General features: G+C 33.0%; 2 protein-coding genes and 1 long non-coding RNA gene across 3 annotated transcripts; all 3 read right to left on the minus strand.

Moving 5' to 3' along the window:
* Positions 1–2,485: 2,485 nt before the first annotated feature.
* Positions 2,486–2,823, minus strand: LOC111703532 (uncharacterized). Its single transcript, XR_002765624.1, has 2 exons — positions 2,710–2,823; positions 2,486–2,576 (listed from the first exon to the last, which is right to left on the minus strand). It is a non-coding gene; the product is annotated as an uncharacterized LOC111703532 (long non-coding RNA).
* Positions 2,824–8,536: 5,713 nt separating this feature from the next.
* On the minus strand, positions 8,537–18,408 carry LOC111703517 (uncharacterized). The gene is made up of 9 exons (XM_023475474.1): positions 18,388–18,408; positions 17,204–17,421; positions 16,107–16,256; positions 15,064–15,221; positions 13,685–13,772; positions 12,815–13,454; positions 11,396–12,372; positions 9,549–11,121; positions 8,537–9,328 (listed from the first exon to the last, which is right to left on the minus strand). Exons 1-9 carry the CDS (start codon positions 18,406–18,408, stop codon positions 9,233–9,235), a joined length of 3,921 nt encoding a protein of 1,306 aa, XP_023331242.1. The 3' UTR covers positions 8,537–9,232.
* Positions 18,409–18,638: 230 nt separating this feature from the next.
* Positions 18,639–21,553, minus strand: LOC111703525 (uncharacterized). Its single transcript, XM_023475487.1, has 2 exons — positions 21,415–21,553; positions 18,639–18,993 (listed from the first exon to the last, which is right to left on the minus strand). The coding sequence occupies exons 1-2, from the start codon at positions 21,513–21,515 to the stop codon at positions 18,675–18,677; spliced, it is 420 nt and encodes a 139-aa protein (XP_023331255.1). The 5' UTR covers positions 21,516–21,553; the 3' UTR covers positions 18,639–18,674.
* Positions 21,554–21,721: the final 168 nt, after the last annotated feature.

Here is a 21,721-nt window from a genome sequence, read left to right on the forward strand (position 1 = left end):
ATGTAAGTAAAACAAGACATTCGTATATATATATATATATATATATGTTGCCTATAGCCGGCCAAACGGCTGGACGGAATGGGCTGACATTTTTTGTTGACACTCATGGGTAGCCTGGGGGTGGTATGTTTTCAAAAAAAAAGTTTTAATATTTTTTTAACATTTTTTTTCCACGGGCAACGCCGGCCCTTTATCTAGTATAAAATATATATGTAAAACAAAGAAATTTAATAAATTAAAAAAGAATTTTAGATTATGTCGGACTCGGGATGAAAATTAGCGAAATTATCTGATAAGTTTTTTATTTAAAGTTTCATTTTGTTCGTCATTTTTAAACAGAAAACCGTAAAAGCATGTATTTACAGAAAGAAAAACAGGATATTTCCATCAATTTGCTTTACAATAATTACCTGATAATAAGATTACTGAACAAACTCCTTTATAAAGAGGAAAGCTACACAGAGAATAAAGAACATTGCTGCAGATACGTACAGAACTGTTGTAACCATTTCCACTAAATTTAAACATTTATAAAGAAACAAATAAAGATTTAATATTGATGAGACTATACCCAGACCCTCCAAATAAAGATGGCAATGTCCGATTCACAGCGGTACTTTTAAAAGCTTTTTCTGATCAAGTATTAATAAGATATAAATTTTTATAATTTTGAAAACTGGTTATTTTCAATTGTGGTTTCACTACAAAAGTGACTCTCTACTGCAAGAAAATATGTAGGAATTACCAGAATTAACCAATAATACGTCTGGAAAAACGACAATATCTTCTACATTAATAGTCAGGTAAAGGTTTCAAGGATAGCATTGTAAATATTTGCACTGAAATTACGGTTACAGGCCCTTTGAGAATTCTTAAAGCACATAATTAATTTTGGATGACGCGTTGAGTGAATGTTGGCGTATTTATAACAAATTCTGAAAGTTGCAAGATTCGACAAGGATCTTATAAAAAATCAATTTAATTCCAAATGAATCATTCAGATATTACAACCTATATAATCAATAATAATTTTTTGACGCTTTCGTATATAGTTATTATTTCATGATATTTTTGATATTTTTAAAAAGTAATATTTAGCTTACAACTTGTTTTCACGGTTGGCTCTGGATTTTCGAACATTCCTGGAAAATATGAAAATGTCGTCTTCATTATAAAAATTCCTCGAAACAGGAATAAATGTTTTCAAAAGTAAAATATCATAAAAATAAAAAATATGATGAAATATTAACTATACAAGTGCATCGAAAAATTATCCATGATTTAATTTTGTAATATCTGAATGATTAAATTGATTTTTTTACAATCCGAATCAAATGTTGCAATTTTAGAATTTTGTATGGACGCTACGTTCTTCCGTATGGGTTGTTATAACAATTTTCTCCTTATAGACGTAACAGATAGAAGTAAGATTATTAGCGATCACCATCGATAATTTTTTGATGTAAGCGTATACCCCCATTAATTTTTCGCGAACACTCCCTTTAAATGACTTGAAGTCTCATCCCATTGTGGATAACTCAATTCATGTCGCAATCGCAACCTCCTTTTTCCTTGTCATTGGTTTCCAGCAACCTCATTTTTCATTGTTATTGGTTCCCAGCAAACTCATTTTTCATTTTTCATTGTTATTGGTTTCCAGTAATCTCATTTTTCATTGTTATTGGTTTCCAGCAACCTCATTTTTCATTGTTATTGGTTTCCAGCAACCTCATTTTTTATTGTTATTGGTTCCAAGCAACCTCCTTTTTTTGTTATTGGTTCCCAGCAACCTCCTTTTTATATTGTTATTGGTTTCCAACAACCTCCTTTTTATATTGTTATTGATGTCTTGTCTTTCATTACACAATTCAAAAAATTTTATTTACAAGAAGGATGGGGGAATATATTCTGGCCGGAGTATTGCGATTTTTTCAAGCAATAGACAAATTATGGGCACTGATGAACATGGCATTTACACAGGATGATCCAATTAAAGTGCAGAAAGGATAGCACTAGTAAGTAAGGAAAAGTTAAGTTGGAGAATATGAGAGAGAATTTTTTACTGAGCCAGTGAACCCAGAGAATACAAAACAAGAAAGGAAAAGATAGACGGAATTGAGGATATACAAGTTAAAAAATCAATTGTTTTAGGAAAAATTCCTCATTTTCTTTCTTTTTACTATTTTTGACTGACTGAGAAAAGGACAAAAGAACATAACTCATTTATGTTTGAAAATCCAGTTTTCTACAAGTCAACACAACATGCGATTAACAAAAATCATTATCATTTAACCAAACCTAAAGAAAAACAGGAAGCAAGATCAGCCCGCGTAAAATAAGTGTTCAGTGTGGTTTATAGGGTTACCCATGGTTAAGTTTTAAGACAACGGCGCAACACAAAACGTTGGGGTACATAACTATTAATCGATCTTGAGCAAAACAAATTAATAGAAAGACCTTCATAATAAAACTTGAAATAGAAATATTAATATATCGTTTTATTTGTATGCATGAGCTTGTGCCCACATCCTTAAACTTAAATAAATTATTAAAGTTAAAAATCGGTTTCCAGCAACCTCCTTTTTCATTGTTATTGGTTTCCAGCAACCTCCTTTTTTTATATTCTTATTGGTTCCCAGCAACCTTCTTTTTATATTCTTATTGGTTCCCAGCAACCTCCTTTTTATATTGTTATTGGTTTCCAGCAACCTCCTTTTTCATTGTTATTGGTTTCCAGCAACCTCCTTTTTTTATATTCTTATTGGTTCCCAGCAACCTTCTTTTTATATTCTTATTGGTTCCCAGCAACCTCCTTTTTATATTCTTATTGGTTTCCAGCAACCCTCTTTTTTATATTCTTATTGGTTAAATTCAAAATCAAAGTTCTACATTTGGCTTCTTGGATATATGGCATAGGTATAAGATACTTTAAAGCTACACATACAGTCTAATTACCTTGCAAGTATTACTTCATATCTCGTTCAAACAAAACTAGCAGAAAAAAACATGTTTCTAAAAATCTACATTTTAATACATGTTATTTTTGTATTTAAACTAGAGATAGTAAAAGACATTTTTGAAAATGAGAAACTTTGAAAAAAAAGTAGAAGTACAATTTGAATTCTATGTAATAAAGCTCTTCTTTCATTTATATGTTCGCTATGGCTGGTCAAACGGCTGAACCGAATGGGCTATATTTTTTAGAATTTTTAGATTTTTTTTTTCAAAATTCAATTTTTAGAATTCCCATTTATAAGATATATTTGTTTGTGGAGAGGGGGCGGGGTTCCCCTCTAACCCCCAATTCTGAACAGGTCTAGGGGAGGCACTGCCCCCCTTGTCCCCCCCTTTATACTCCCTTGAACAAAAGGTATTTTTTGTTCTTGGAATCATTTTTGCAAAATGAGGTTAACAAAATATGCTGAAATATATTCAAGGAGAATGACATGTATTCTCAACTAGAGAAATTTTCATGATAAGCGGGACACCCTGTAAACTACTTTTTATAGGTTATATCTAACCTTACTAACATTCAGTCGGACCAAGTATTTATTTACAAGATAAACTGTAAGACGTGTAATTTGATTCCAATATCCCACAATCCGTTTTAGTATAATAAACTATATTATACATCTCACGCCAAACTAACTTGAGCTAAGCATGTCTGGCTGCATATGTATATACACAAAGAATCCATCAGAAAAACCGTAATGAGCAAGATCGAAGAAATCCAGAAAGCTATGAAAATTATCAATTTGAAGAGTCTCCTACGCTTTTTTGACGGATTTTGAATGAGAGATCAAAATATGTACATTAATTAGGTTGCAAAGTTTGGCAAAGATTCAATTAATTTCAAAATTTGTCCTGCACAAGCATTTCTGTATTTTTTAATTCGTTGCGATCCCATTCATAATTTATTTTTTATTTTTCCCTGCATTTTTGAAACTCGTGGACACTCCCTATAGCAATACCATAATTTGTATGCTGAACAACTAGCTAGTATGCCTTTGTGACCTCGTTAACTATCTTCATTTTACATCCAAATGTGAGCAAAGCAAACTTACATGTTTATATTGTATACAGATTTCAAAGCTCTTTTTCTATAGAATATTTAAAGAGAAAATTGTTGTTACAAATATGCAAGAATGAAATTTTTCTTGATCCTGCGTAATATCAAATAATTAATAGATCCTGCGTAATATTAAATAATTATAAGATCCTGCGTAATATCAAATAATTAACAGGTCTTACGTAATAACAAATAATCAATAGATCCTGCGTAATATCCAATAATTAAGAGGTCTTGCGTAATATCAAATAATTAACAGATCCTGCGTAATATCAATAATTAACATATCCTGCGTAATATCAAATAATTAACAGATCCTGCGTAATATCAATAATTAACAGGTCTTACGTAATAACAAATAATTAATAGATCCTGCGTAATATCCAATAATTAAGAGGTCTTGCGTAGGGTTTCCAGTCGTAATTACGTGTAACACTTTCTTTCACTTACGCAGGAGCATTACGCGTAATTACGCGTTTATTACGTTTATGAAAGAAAGTCGAGTTTCGCGTAATTAATGCGTAATTACGCGAAATTACGTAATACGAAACAATTCCGTAATAAAAAAGTACATATTAATTCTCAGAAATAATTATAGCGGGAAAGTATTGTAAGACCCGCTACAACCATGTCAAACATATTTTGACGATTTTACATTTTTTCAAGCAAGGAAGATAAACTTGAGAAAGTAGGTTGAAATATTAACAAGTCGTCAAAAATTGAAAAAGGAATTGAGTCTTTGCCACAAAATTTTATTTTCTAATCCCTATATTTTTGCAACCCAATGCCGTAGACCTTAGATATTTCAAACTATGAATTCTGTTAGATTAAATAATCAAAGTTTGAAATATAAAAGGTTTCCACCATTAGGTTCCTAATTGATATAAGGATTAGAAAAGTTGAGCTAGTGGCAAAGACTCAATTCCTTTATAGATTATGTATTTTTTTGATAAAAATAAATTGTTGGCCCTTTGTTAAACTTTTTAGTTGTCGAACGTAAAAATTACATCAACCAACATAGTATTGGCTGAAATTTCTGATTCAACTTGCGTGACATTATTTTCCTTGTAAGTTAGTTGTTTTATTTAAATTAAAAATTAAATCTTCAAAATCTCATAGATGTAATTATTGCAAAATTTCGCAAAATTACTTTATAGAAATTACCCAAAATTATTATGTACTTTCGCGAAATTGAAGTTTCGCTAATTATTCGCGAAATTACCTCATAGATATTACGCGAAATTACACCGTAATTACGCGTAATTATAGTTTCGCCTATAACGGGTAATCATTACGAAATTTTGCAAAATTACGTTGTAGAAATTACGCGAAATTATGCCGTAATAACGCGTAATTATAGTTTCGCTTATTACGCGTAATCATTACTTAATTTCGCGAAATTACGTTGTAGAAATTACGCGAAATTACGCCGTAATTTCGCGAAATGGATATTTCCCCAATTACGCGTAATCCTGCGAAATTACACGAAATGAAAATTATTACGCGTAACTGCACGTAATTACGCGTAAGAGAATAATCTATTACGTTGGAAACCCTGTGCGTAATATCCAATAATTAACAGATCCGGCGTAATATCAAATAATTAACGTAACAGATCCTGCGTAATATCAAATAATTAACGTAACAGATCCTGCGTAGTAACAAATAATTAAGAGATCCTACGTGATAACAAATAATTAAAAGATCCTGCGTAATATCAAATAATTAACAGATCCTGCGTAATATCAAATAATTAACATATCCTACTTAATAATAAATAATTAACAGATCCTTCGTAATAACAAATAATTAATAGATTCTGCTTAATATAAAATAATTAACAGATTCTACGTAATAACAAATATATTAACACATCCTACTTAATAATAAATAATTAACAGATCCTACGTAATAACAAATAATTGACAGATCCTGCGTAATAACAAATATATTAACACATCCTACTTAATAATAAATAATTAACAGATCCTACGTAATAACAAATTATTGACAGATCCTGCGTAATAACAAATAATTACTACTATTGAGAGTATTGAAGGTTATATTGGTCTTCACAGAGTCTTGGCAAAACGAAGATTTCAAATAATATTGTTTGCGGCTCTGTAAAAATTGTTTAGAGGTGTTATTTCTTATTATACATTCATAACTAGAAAGACTCGGAATAAATTGACAATTATTTAGACGTGGTCGCCTATTTTTTGCGTACAAAATTTCAAGGGATATGAATAATTTCATTCAAATTTAGAAATTTTTTTGTTTTATTAAAGGGACTGTAAAGGAATAATGAAAGGGGATATAGGCAGAAACCTGAGAATCTCAGGAGTTGAACGATACCTACAAGACATCTATCTGATGTTCCTGTCTCGAGAAATTTACATAAAACTATGTCAAAATTATACCAAAATGTTTAGATGTAAGATTGTAAGATATACGTCCGTGTCATGTGACCAGAACTCTCTCCAATGACAATGCATACACTGGTCATGTGATACAGATGGAGCCACGTGACAATAATACTGCACTGCCATTGGTTGGAGTGATGGTCACATGGTCCGGAATTAAAAGTAATAAATTAAGTAGTAAATTATATCTATTAAAATTGAAAAAATATTGAATTAAAATAATAATAGGATCGAGCAACCCTGAGTTACTCAGGTTTTTTAGAATTATCTTTATTTTCCACCAATTATGTTTGTTTTCAAACTGAAAGATCGTTCAACTAAATCATTCGTTCAATGAAATAATTTGTTCAGTGAAATCATTTGTTCAGTAAAATCTTTTGCTCAGTAAAATCATTTGTTCAGTAAAATCATTAGTTCAATAAAATCATTCGTTCAGTAAAATCATTTGTTCAGTAAAATATTTTGTTCAGTGAAATCATTTGTTCAGTAAAATCGTTCGTTTAATAAAATCATTCGTTCATTTGAAGTACATTATTTTTTGTTTGAAAAAATTGTTATGTAAAACACAACCTTTTTATTAAGTTCGTTTAAAAAATGTTCTTTTTGTAAAAAAAACTATCGTTTTTCAAAAGTTCGCTTGTTCAGTAAAAAAAAACTAAATTGGTTTCAAGTGTAAGAACATTTTTTTTTAATCAGTGAAAATAAAATATTTCTTTTTAAAAAAGAAATTGTTCATTTTTGGTCCAAACTCCGACTGATCCATAAAAAATCGTTTGTTTTTCAGATTCTCTAAATGATCCAATTCGTTTAATTTGCTGTAAGTTCTGCATCTCAGATTATTGTGGAGGCTCTTGATCAAATTTAACGTGACCCTCAATTCATAGAGTGGCAACCCTTGAACCATTATCTGAGCAACACTGAGGAAGATATCGTGATATTTCTATCTGAAAGTGTTGAATTCTATAAAAATACATTTTTACTTGAACCAACAATGTAAAATAATCCTTTTCAACAGGACAATAACTCAATTAGTTCAGCTCAGACAGGTTGAAAAACGGACATACCGCTCTAACAATAGAGGATCACTTAGAAATGACCTATATGGCATAATAATATACTTAGCAATTGCGTTGCAGTAACAAAGAAGTAACAAACATAAAATATTCCCTAATATTATGTTCCCTTGACTGCGTGCAGTCCTGTAGACATTATGGAGCTCCGCCAACTAGTCCTGGTTCTGGAAGGTTTTGTTCCAAGATTGAGGAGAAGAATTGCTGCCCCCCCAAGGACTCAAGATTAACTCTTTTGTGTGTTGAACCTGAGTTTATAGAGGAGGTGGGAGGTTGGACCCACTTAATTCAGAAGAATAGAAATTAATGCCAGAGCCAAAAACTTAAATACAGGGAATTTTTTTGAGACCAATATCGGAAACCGGGTTTCACGAATATGGTATGGCAATTTTGTAGATTTCAATATATTTTTCAAGAATTTCATATGGTTAATTTTTTTCTTGATGTAAACCTACACATATGTATACCCAAAAAGGAAACTTAGAAAATTTATTTTAATGACATTCTTCCAGGAGGAGCAGGTTTCCTAGAAAATTCAGTTTACAGAAAGTGTAATAAATTCAATATCCCCCCACCCGTTGCATAAATTTCTTATGATGTAATTAACTAAATGAAAGAATTAGGTCTTTGGCCACAAACTCGAATTTTTTAAAGCCTATATCAGCAATCTGATGGTGTGGACCTTTGATATTTCAAACTTTGATTATTTGATCTATATTCTTACCGAATTCCAAGTTTGAAAAATCTTAAGGTCTACAACATTGGGTTGCACTGCAAAGATAGAGGGATTAGAAAATCAGGTTTTGTGGCGCGCTGTTCCTTTCAATCGATAAAATGTTAACTTGTCGATGTTATTTAGACTTGAAAAATGCATTTGACTAAATTGTAGTATTCATGATCTTTTACTTTACAACTTTAATTCTTACGTAATGTTCTTAACGGGGAGAAAACAATTTACAAAAAGTAAAAAAAAAATAATTTCACATTTTATTGTATCTTCTAACAGCAAACAATGTAGTTTAGAAATAAAATAAATTTTCAAAATACTAGTCAACTTCTTACACTGCACTAATAAGATTCTTGTCCAAACATTGGTAAAGTGATGTTTTACCCGTTCAAGTCAGTTAAACTTGGTAAAAATATGAATTTACAGAAGTCATTAGTTTAGCAAATAATTCTATTAACTTTAGAAGACGACATTTTCAACGTTTTACATAAATGTGAAAAAATAGAAACATATACATTTTGTCGAAGTAAATTTTCTAGTAACACAGTTTTTGGTTAAAAGGTTTTAAAGTATGTCTCAATATTAAAGGACGGGTTACCACTAAAATAACCCTGGGATTTTCATGCTCGCATGGTTTGTATTTCACAATATTGCAAATATAGCGTGCAGTGCAATATATGTCGAAATTTTGCACTAAAGGGACACTAATATGGGATTTTCATGCATGATTTACATTAAACAATATTGAAAATATATAGCGTGCAATAAATGGGAGGTGTGCACTGTGCAGTGCGCACTAAAAATCCTGGTAAAGTTGATTACGAAGAATATTAGAATATTAATATTCTATAATATGGGATAGGTTTACACTATAGGGTCCCGGTAAAGTTGATTACGAAGAATATTAGAATATTAATATTCTATAATATGGGATAGGTTTCCACTATAGGGTCCCGGTAAAGTTGATTACGAAGGCTGGAAGGACTCTATCCGACAAAGAGGAAAGATTACTGGGCAGCATACATCCAGTGGGGACTTTCTAAATAAAAGAGAATGTTCACTTATTTAATATATACATAATAATCAATATTTTTAGAATAAGTTTTTTTCTTCTCATCCTTAAAATCATTAATTTTCCGTAATTCAACGACAAACCCCCCACAAACATACCTAACTCTGGTGAAAAAAAAACTAATTTTAAAAGGGGGGAATTGTTTTTTGAGAAAAAATACACCCCTGAAAACAAATCTTTGCATTACCTTCAAACCAGCTTGCAGAACTTTGCACAGTAGAACAGATTTGCATCCAGGTTTATACTGATCACTGGATTCGGGACGATCTGCAAAATACAATCCTTTTTCTCCAACCAGCGTCTTCAGATGTGTGGTGTTAAAGTTGGTCTTCAACACATCCTGGAGATCATCTAACTTAAACATGTAGAACAACTGGGTCTCCTCGCAACTCAACACTCTCTTCATACGGTCAAACTTGGCATTGAGAGTTGGGTTCATCACAATATCTATAAACTGTATATTAGGTTTTGTGTCCCTGATAGATGAAGGTATTCTGTAGAACACAGTTTCTGCGAGCAGGTATTGTATCTCGTATGGATTCTTGTCATTGTAGGCTTTCTTGGGGAATACTGTTGAAATCTTGAATATCTGCTGGGGTGGGATGGATTTAAATAACGGAAGAGAAGAATTTTCTCCTGGAGATCCATTTCTGTAGTGAACTATGTAGGCAGGGAGAGCTAGAGCTGGATCATATATAATAAACTCATCATTCTTTAGATTACACGTTCCAGCTGCAGCATACAGAGAGTCATATCTCTTCTTCTTCATCTCTTCTGGAGTTAAGGTGTTCATGGCCGTTGTAGCAGCTAGAGATTTGCCTAGCAGTACCTTACACACCAACAGCTTGTTACTCTTCTTAGTATATATTTCCTGAGCAGACTTGGATGAATTACTGGCAAAATAAACTCCCTGCCCAAACATATTCCGGTTAGATTGCTTCGGCAGTCTGAACCCGCTACCAAAGCAGATATTTTGAACTGCCTTATTATCAGTTCCATGGAACTTATAACTCCAATCTCTGACAGGATCAAACAATTCACTCTTAGCCTTCCACCAGGCTTTCTGTAGACGAAGGTTTTCAACTCGTTCTACTCTCTCTATTATGGGAAACCAATTATGAAGAGGAACGATGTACTTAAGAGTAAAATCTTTGATTCCATCAAACTCGTCATGAAGTGGCTCCACAACCTGACTTGTAGGCTTGGGATTTCTTCGGAATTTTAACATGTTTTCAATTTTCTTTACTTCTCTCCGTGCATGCTCTCTGGATTTCTTGATTTGTTGTATAGCCAGCTCTTCACATCTTTTACAAGAACCACAGACATCCTCTCCACAACTTCGTTCACATTTATGGTTACAAAGCAGAATCTTATTGCAGACTTTCTTGCACTTTACGTCAAGAACACTTTGATAACACATCTTCACATTTGTGTGTCCGCACTGAGAGATAAACTTTACCTCTGTATTACACTTGATTTCTTTCATCGATGCACTGCATTCAACCTTGACACTGTGTGGACAGGCGGGGAACTGTTTCAGTATATCCTTCATGCACTTCACTTCTGAATCCTTCTTGTAACACTTCTTCGTCCCAGCATGTCCACAGCTAAACTGTGTATCTACCATCTTACTGCATTTATCATGAGAATGAGTTTCGCCACATTGTTTAACACAGTTGTGTTTTCCACAGCTCATTGTCTCAACACAGGGAAGTTTGCACTCGAGTCTTTCCTCTTCTTCTACTCCTCTAAAGCAAGCCCTAAATAAAGAAAACTATTTTAAAAAATCCAATAATTTGTTGATTAATATTTCCTTACTCATGAAATAAGCTTAAAAATTAGAAATTAACAATATTATCTTTATCTGCAGGACAATAAGGACAATATTAAGAGAAAAATAATGATATCTCAGTCATTTTAGCTAAACCGGACGAACAGGGGTTTTTATGTTATCATTGTGAATGGGGAGTGTAACAATTTAAATGCAGGATTACTTGAAATTAAATCGAAAATCATTTTAGTTTTAGTGTATACCTTTTATCAGGGTGGCCACATCTTGGATATACAAAGTCTATAACTTCTATGCATTGAGGATCTTTGTCATAGCAGCGTTTGGTAACATCCCTGCCACAGTCCGGACATACATAGCCAACCTTGGTCCGGCACTTGGTGTGTTCATGCCTTGGTTGACATGGAAGTTTGCATGCATGATCCTTGTTCAAGCATAGATGCAGATTCCCACAAAGTACAGTACAGAGTTCTGATGGGGTTTCAAGAAGATTTTGTATCTTCTTTACACTGTCCAAACTCAGCTGGTTTACAGGGTGGAGAGGACAGGATATATAAACCTGAGGTCCTAGATGTTGGACCTTGTCCATCAATACATCCCAACAGTCAGCTTTCCTTATAGTCAACTCATTTCCTATGAAGATAACACATGACTTGGCTCTGGACTGAGCTACACATCTTCTAGGAAGATCTTTAAGAAAACCAACTGTTCCTTTGGGATTCCCGCGAACAAGAGAAACAATAACAATCTTGTTTTCATCTCCCTGGTAGTTGTCCACAGTTGAAATGATGAATGGTGTATTGTTGAGAACCTTGTATTTAGTGAGATAACTCTGCATTTGAATTTTTACCAGACTTGTTTGACCCAGATAAGCGCAGAGAATAGTTATGTCCCTTGGTTCAGCTCCGTAGGTAACCAGAAGAGTTGCAAGACTCAGTGCCATCTCAGCTTCCGTAGGATTATTGGCACTTCTATCCCCCTTTTCCTCCTCTTTGTGTGTCCAGAATATTGATGAATGCGTAAGAGTTACGGGAAGCTCAATAGAGTCTACTCTGCCATGATTACTAAGAAGATTAGGATAAATATCCTTCAGCAGTTCCGCGATATCAGGGCGCATCCTGTTTTGCATTTCTAGCTGGATGTAGGGTAGGTTGTTCTGCACCAGCCTTTGCATCATGGACACATCAAAGTTGAATTTGTTCTTCAGCTCGTATGTTTCAACCTAGGATAAACTATTCAATAAACCTTATCTTAAAGGGACTGTAAGCGTAATGTCAAGTGACCCTCTATGCTAAAAGGGCAATGTTCGGTTTACAACGGTACCCTTTAAACCTTTGACTGTTCACTGAGTGAAGAGAGTTCTGTGTTTCTAAAACTCTAAACAAATATCTATTTTCTGTTAATTTGTAGTTAGTGAATATTGATATTTTTCAAACTTAAAAAAGCTTGCAAGTATTCAACAATTAAAAGCGTTTTGTATATTATTGTTAAAAAGTCCGATAACCTCAAAAGTTTTAAGGATACCATTGTGATTTAGGCAATTAACATCTTTGCATGTAAGATCACTTGAAATTACTCATCCAGTCCCTTTAAAACAAAATACGTTTAAAATGAACTCCAATGAGCTTTTTACTAATTATTTAAAAAGATGGAAACTGTTCTACCTGAGGGGGTAACTGGTTATGGTCTCCAATCATAATAAGATGTTTGAGTCGAGCTGTCAGAGCAACCAGAAGCTGGGGTTCCAGTATCTCAGCTGCTTCTTCCACCATCACTATTTCAGGATCTATCATCTTCAGCAAGGAGTTATTTATAGAAGCTCCTGTAATTGTCATAGCTATGACCTTCATGTCACTCAGTGATTCTGCTTTGTTTGCCATTTCAAGGCTTTCTTTCTTTCTTTGTGCTTCATCTAATTTTTCATATAGTGCTTCCAGATTCATTAACTCTTGGCGCTGACACAGAACAGCATACAGGTATTTTATCTTCTCATCTGTCAACATGTCTTCGACAGGTATCTCCCCAGACAAAAGATCTTTATCTAAAGGGCAGGTGTCTGGGAAACTATCAAGTTTACAGATAAATCCAGTCTGGCGGATTTCAGTTATGTCCATGCGAAAATCTCCGGCTGGACCTCCGCGTCCAGAATCATCCGAATAGTGTTTTCTCTCATTATCCCACTCCTTCACTTCAGTTTGATCCTGCTGCTCAACATTATCCTCCTCAATGTTCTTCTGTGTTTCCCTGATCAACTGAATCTTAGTCAGACTCTGTTTCATCTTTCCAATATGGTTCGCAAACCGACTAAACACAACAAATTCAATTTCAATAATTATCAAAATAAAAATAAAAATCAAAATTAAAATCAAAATCAAAACCAAAACCAAAACCAAAACCAAAACCAAAACCAAAACCAAAACCAAAACCAAAACCAAAACCAAAACCAAAACCGAAATCAAAATCAAAATCAAAATCAAAATCAAAATCAAAATCAAAATCAAAATCAAAATCAAAATCAAAATCTTCATAATAACCTGAAATCTATGTTCGATGGAATCCAATTCCAGAATTTGTTTTTGATTTCCCTCCAATCACTCGATAGCTTCTTGTCCGGAGGACTTTCTTCAAACAAAAATTAACATTTTATGCAAATTTTATAAACGATTTAAAGGGACTGTTGTTGTAATCTAAAAACGGGGCATGTCTGAGTCCAAACGGTACTCTTGTCACTATAATTCAGTATAGGTAAATATTTACACATACTGTTAAAGCGCCGATTGCAGGATTTATCCCTAATTGGATAATGAGCTAGAGATAAAGATAGATGGTTCAGAATAGACAACAAACACATGGCTGAACCCTGATTGGATCAGGTGCTGATGGACTCGGCATCCTAGAGTGTTGTAACCTTTACCTGATTAATAATGTGGAAGATAATGTCGTTTTTCTACCATAAAAAGTACTTAATTCTATCTAATACTTCCTAAATTGTTTTCCTGCAGTATAAATGTGCAATGTGGAAGTCACTTTTGTAAAGACACCACAATTGAAACTATCAACATTAATATCTAATTCATTCTTGGACAAGCTTTCAAGGGTACCGTTGAAAATCAGAAATGCCATTTATAAATAGAGCCGATTGAAATTACGTTTAAAATTACAGACCCTTACAAAAGACCCCTCTGATCATGAAATGTATGGATTTAAATCCAGATATATTTTAAGATGAAATGATATAATTTAAGGTAAAATAAAATCAAATGGGCCGGATATACAGGGTGTCCCAAGAAACATGATGGTAGCAAGACGACATGAAAGTCGTTTTTCATCTTTGATTTTTTTGTGACATTCAGTCATCAACCTACTTTAATATTAATGATTCTTGAAACTATAACCACCAAATGATCCTAGTTCTGGCATTTCAAAAAGGTGGTCTGCCTTTTTTGTGCTGTCAATATTACCGGGGATATTAAGAATTTCGTCCAGATTTCAAATTTATAAATAAAACCAAAATTGTTGAAATCTTAAGGAAATTCTTCATACCTCCGATAGTATTGATAGTAAATAAAAGGCGGACCACATTTTGGAAATACCACCTCTAGGGGTACTTTGTGATAATTAATTCTAGAATCATACTTCTAAAATTTGGATAAATAAATGTCGCAAATTATTTTTAAGATCAAACCCGACAAAAATCAGTCGTCTTGCTACTGTCATGTTTCGTACGACACTCTGTATATAAGAAGGGAACAAGAGAGATGGCTAGATAGAGAATGACATTTAAAAACGACTCTACATACTCTGTCAACTGTCACATGATTTAATATTGAAGAACCTTTCAATCGTAATATTTAATTTTAGATCGTCATGAAAATATGATGCTTGATGGATAGCCCTGTATTAATATGTTTACCTAAAATCATATCCTGCATGGTTGCTCCAGTCTGCCATATATTTCTCTGTATGATACGGATCATGTCCTCGTTAGTATTGGAATCAGTCAGTATATTATATATATCTATATCAGACATATAAAACACTATATCAGCCAACTTCAACCCGACAGGAAACCTAATTAAAGGGACTGTTAGTGGTATTTCGATGACCCTTCTTTAAAGACTTACATGACCGATTCACAAGTGAGAAAAATTATTTGATGATGTATGGATAAAAATCTAAATCTAAAGTCATCTTCATTGTATTTAATTCAAAATGTCGACTCCTAGGACAACAACAGAATTAGATATATTTTTACTATTTTTAGTTGGATCCAGTATCCTACAATGATGATTTCAAAGAAAGCAAAGATTAGCACGGATTTCACAATATGCTAAATCGTTTTCTCTATGCTAAATCGTTTTCTCTATACTGAATCGTTTTCTCTATGCTTAATCGTTTTCTCTATGCTAAATCGTTTTCTTTATGCTTAATAGTTTTCTCTATGCTAAATCGTTTTCTTTATGCTTAATAGTTTTCTCTATGCTAAATCGCTTTCTATAGGCTATATCGTTTTCTCTAGGCTATATCGTCTTCTCAATGCTATATCGTTTACAATGCTAAATTGTTTTCTCTATGTTAAATCGTTTTATCTATGCTAAATTGTTTCCTCTGTGCTAAATCGTTTTCTCTATGCTAAATCGTTTTTTTTCTATGCTTAATCGTTTTCTCTATGCTAAATTGTTTTCTCTATGCTAAATAGTTTTCTCTATACTAAATCGTTTTCTCTATGCTAAATCGTTAAGTATTCCATTGAGGGACTTTTTTCTAGGCACAAAAGCACATTCAAGCTAGGCAAATCAATGCAGATCGACAAATTTTAAAAGTTTTAGGTCGTCATTAAGTCTCATTCGTTGTGGATAACCCTTTATCTAAAGATTTTAAAATTTGTAAATATTTACGCCGATTTATTATTATACGGTGTAATAAAGACGACTTTTTACGTTTTTAGGGTTGTACCTGGATATTTCCTCATGCAGCCTTTTGTTAAGATGGGCGATCTGATCGTTCATCTCGTTGATCTGGTGTCGTCCTACATACTCCTTTCTTCGTAATACATTATACATCCGACAATCCTCCAGCCGATGATCGGAACATTTACCACCGATCCTTGATAACAGCTTAGTTGTTCGGGGTTGTAAACTTTTAATAAAACGTCTATAGAAGATTTGGAAATATCGTCTTCAACGCGTCTAATATTTTTTATTATTTTTTAATTTTTTTCGATTAATGATTAACATTTACTTACATACAATTCATAATTCAGGACCTATCTAGCCGATAAAGGCTATTTCAAATGATAGGCCCTATACTCAAATACACATTTGAAATAATTCATCACAAAATGTAAGCAAAAGAAAGATAAGTTAGTAGGAGAAGATGAGGTATGAGGGAGGGAAATAGGAATGCCGGCAAAAAATGTAACAAAAATCAGTAAACATATTAATTGTGTAGGAACAGGTTGAGAAAATAAAAATTAACTCTTATTCAGTTATAGGTTTCTGTATTCTCTCATTGTACACAATCATTTTCTGTAGATTTTTGGAATTTTTATTGAAAGACGATATTCCAAATATGAAGAAATCTGCGAAGAAATTCATAAAGAATAAGAAATTCAATATAATGATTCTAACGACGATTTATTAACAAATTTCTATTGAGAAATATGTTCCTAAACATCTAATTAGTTAACAGTAGAATTTTATTTACTTTTTTGTCGTCGTTATTTAATAATTTTTGAAAAGTCTATTCTCAAAACGTAAACAACCAAATGGATGATTTTGAATGTCAACTTTGCGCTCAAACTCAGTAATTATACAATACATCATTAAAAGTTTTATATGTCTAAAAAATTTCTTCACAACACTACATTCTCAGTTCAACTACTATACATTGCCGGTCACTCCCTTTTAATAAATATATTCAGGGGATTTTTACGGCGAGTTGGAAAAATCTATTTTAAGGGGAAAACGGAGGCATTTTGCCAGTATGGAGTTCAATCTTCAATAAGTATTTTCCTAAAAGGAGGAGGGGGGGGGATCAATGTGTGGACTTACCTCACCATATTCCACTTAGACACTGCATGAGTGTCCAGGAGACCACCTAGGAATTCATCCAGGGCATGGTTCTTATACGTGATTACCAGGATGGGTCGGGTTGATGGTTTCTCAAGTCGGAGCAGTATCTCTAGTATCTTGGTTCCTATGAAAGTTTTCCCTGCTCCGGGAGGACCCTGGATGATACTCACCCGGTTCTTCAGAACATGCTGCAGCGCCTAGAACAACACCTTCTTGGAGACCGTCATATAGCTTTATATATACTTAAAGTGTACATTGTGTACAGTTTGGTCCCTCTAAAACACGGTGTACATTGTGTACAGTTTGGTCCCTCTAAAACACGGTGTACATTGTGTACAGTTTGATCCCTCTAAAACACGGTGTACATTGTGTACAGTTTGGTCCCTCTAAAACACGTTGTACATTGTGTACAGTTTGATCTGGACATTACCTAATATTGTACTCTAAAAACGGTTTCCAAAAATATGAAATATAAATTTTCTGCCAATTCTAGAAAGTAAATAGTAACATTTTTTTAAAAAGCTTTCAAACAAAGTGTTTAACAATAAAAGCGTGTTTTGTACAGGTTGTCCCAATAAACATGGGAATTGAGAGACGACTTGAAAGTTGTCTTTGATGTCTAATATTTAAGGCATGGCAAAGAAAGTAAAAAAACAAGGCTGAATGTCTGACAAGCTTTTCATAAAGAGGTCTCTACTCTATATACTTTTCTTGTAATTTAAACATTGACGAAGATATTAGATATTAAGGCTGTTTTGATTTATTAATAAATTGAAATTTGTCCAAATTCCCAAAAAGATACAAAAATGGTAGACCCATTTTGAAAATGTCTAGACCAGGCATTTTCGATATTAGATGTTTAAGCTGGCATACTGCAATAATTGTGCTCATGAAAAATTGCCGCATGGATCAAAGACGATATAAAAGTCATCACTGAATTCCCATGTTTATTGGGACACCTTGTAGAATACGTGCCACAACATTGATCAGTTGAAGGTGTCAAAGGTACCGTTGTAAATCGGACATGAAGGGTCACTTGAAATTACACTTATGAGTCCTTTTAACTGGGGACGCTTAAAAAGAACGCAAAAAAATAAAACCCTAAAAAACATATCGAACATCTAGGAAAAAAAGTTCAGGCAATTTTCCAAGAAAATATATACCCTGAACTGTACAATGTACATATTACAAGCTGGTCATAGTCACTGGTCACACAGCAAATGGTCATATATTTCTTTAAATGGAAATAGCAAAGGTATTGAGTCTTTGTAACAAAATCTGATTTTCTGATCTCTTTTTAGTCTATATCTTTGCCACCCAATGTCGTAGACTTCAGATATTTTAAACTATGAATTCTGTTAGATCAAATAATCGAAGATTGAAACAAAAAAGGTTTGCACCGATGGGATTAGAAAACTTTAGTTTCTGTCAAAAACTCAATTTCTTCAGATTAAATTAAGTTATATACCTTGAGCTTGAGGTTGTTTGATGAGATAAATGGAATATTGGAGCGCTTTAACTTCGGTAATGAAGAAATAGGTTTGGCTGGCGGATTCAACCTATTTCTAGGCCTTACTGTTGAAGCGACTGTGGGTTGTGAAGAATCTTCGGAAGAATCTTCAGAAGAATCTGATGACGTATTGACAAATTCAAGATCATCCGGAGAAACTGATGGTTCTCCAGATGTGAGATTAGAGTCAGGTTCAATAAACGGATCAAGTATTATTCTGTTGGACTCCAGGTTCAATGGAGGACCACTGTTCTCACATCTAAAATATAGAAATAACGGTTTTAAGAAATTGTAAGCGTAATTCCAGTGACTTTGCAAAGATTTCTCAATTTACAAGAATACCCTTAAAAGCTTTGTCTGATTTAGTATGAATTAGTTGTCAATGTTTAGAATTTTTAAAACTGTTTTTTTAATTTTGTCTTACAGAATTAACAATAAATAAAAAACTTTTCAAACGATAATATCTTCCACATTATTGATCAGATTAAGGTTTCGGGGGTAACGTTGTAAAGAGAATGAAACTTTACAAACAATTGATAGGAACAGCAATGAGAATACATCCAGCCCCTTCCTATGCAAACATTTTTATGGCTAAGCTTGATGACCAAATTGTGAAACTTCCAAATACATACAAACGAACTGATGAGTGCCCCCTGAAGATCTGGAAAAGATTTCTGGATGATTGTTTTGGAATCTGGATAGATTCTATTGATAAATTATTTCAATTCCTGGATGATGTCAACAAATTTCATCCTACAATCAAGTTTACTCTAGAACATAGTTCTCCATTTTATTGTGGTTTAAAGGATGAACATGACTGTTGGTGCCACAGAACAAAAAGTATTCCATTCCTTGACACAAAACTGTACATTGAATATGGAAAAATCATACTAGATCTCTACAGAAAACCCACAGATAGATGTATGTACCTACTTCTATCATCTTGCCACTCAGCACATATCTCTAACAACATACATTATTTACATACATAGAGAATTGTACGAATTTTCTTCTCAGCAGGGATTACAATTCATCAATTGTGGACTCAATTGTGGACTCAATTGTGGACTCTCAACTTGTCCCTACATAGAGCCTGGAACAGTTATATACAATCCTCTAATACCAGCAAGAAGATTGAGATTAATGGAACTTTCAACTGTAAGACCAGAAATGTACTTTACTGTATTACATGTGAACAGTGTAAACTACAATATATAGGACAGACAACAAGATCTTTAGATGAAAGAGTGAGAGAACATATTGGTTACATTAGAAATCTCCATACAAACCAGCCTACAAGAGAACATTTTAACCTTCCTGAACTCTACCATCTAAAAGTTAGCGTACTAGAGAAGGTTTGGGACCTTGGAGAAGTTTACGAGAAGTACGAGAATCTAAATACATTAGAGATTTTATGACTGAACTCACAGGAATGAACAGAAAAAGATTAGTTTTCATTCAATATTAGTTTTAAAAGAGTATTGTTTATTTCCAATTCTTTAAAAGGTTTAAATACCCCTCCTAAGACAAGCTTTTACGTAAATCAGGGGGAGCCCTGATTTACGTAAAAGCTCGTTGATTAGATCGACCCCCACCACTACTTTATACACTATATATAAACTAAACAGTTTGTTTTTATCTTCATGACAGAAACAAGGAATAATAACTTTCTTAAAACATTCTTCCAAAAAGTAAAGGAACTGAGTTTTTGCCACAAAATCTGATTTTCTAATTTCAATATCGCTGCAATCCAATGTCGTAGTCCTTTAATATTTCAAACTATGAATGCTATAATTAGATCAAATAATGTAAGTTTGAAATATCAAAAGTTTACATCATAAGGTTGCAAAGATATAGGTTTTACAAAAACTGAATTTGTGGCAAAGACTTAATTCCTTTCAAAATAATCTTTTTTTCCATCTGAGTTCGTTTCCCTTTTGTCCATTTGACAGCCCATTTAAAAACAATTTAATCTTTTGGTTTGTATATTTTCTTGTGGGTTTTAACATTGATTTTGATGATTATATATCATTAGAACTGACAAGGATCAACCTAGACCGAAATATATTTTCAATATAATGTGGAACTAACATCTACTTTTTTTTTCTCTACAGAGGTTTGGTCCATCACCATCACCGAATTTTAAATCGGACATTGCCATCATTGCTAGGGTCATTTTGAATAACACATAGTCCTTTAAATGCAAACCTTTAGTTTCTACATTACAGGGATTTAAGAAGTGACCAACCAATTATGAAGTGCCATGTTCTATTCACAAAAGTACCCTACAGAGCTTTGTCTGATCAAAAGATATCCAACACCTTCTCTTTTATAATTGGATTATTTTAAGTTGTCATTTCTCTATGAAATGGCTTGTGCATCAAGAAACGATGAAGCAAATTTTCAGAATCAAGCACTTTTTAAGCTAGAAAATCGACAATTTCATCCACATTGGGTACCGTTGTGAATTGAGCATGCACTTCTCTAAATGACATGCTACTTGGAATTACGATAACGGTTCTTTTTAAGATGCCTTTTAGCACCGAACTGAATGAAACTTACGAACTTAGATGTGCAATTAGTTGTATTGCATTATCATGTTTACTTAAATATTCAAATGTGTAATATTATTAATTAATATCAATTTTAATATTAATTATTTAATCAATATTAATATTACCTAACAACAGTATCCTTTATTGGTAGATCTTTCATGTTATAGGACTGTAAAGCAGCTAGTACTGGGCCATATGCTTTGTAGAAGTTAGGAGATTCAACCATAATTATCCTAAAATATTCTACTAAGAACACATAGTAGTCACAGTCTATTATTAGAGCATATATATGTATGTTTTGGTGTCAAAATGTAAAGGTTAAAAAGATATATACTTTGCTTGTCTGTTTGTATGTAACCAATAAATGGCCCCAGGAAAGGTTTAAGGATGATCAGAATAAACAATTTATTAAAATCCACGAAAAAAATGATA

The sequence above is a fragment of the Eurytemora carolleeae genome, unplaced genomic scaffold (genome assembly GCF_000591075.1).
Source record: "Eurytemora carolleeae unplaced genomic scaffold, Eaff_2.0 scaffold464, whole genome shotgun sequence".
Lineage (NCBI taxonomy): Eukaryota > Metazoa > Arthropoda > Copepoda > Calanoida > Temoridae > Eurytemora > Eurytemora carolleeae.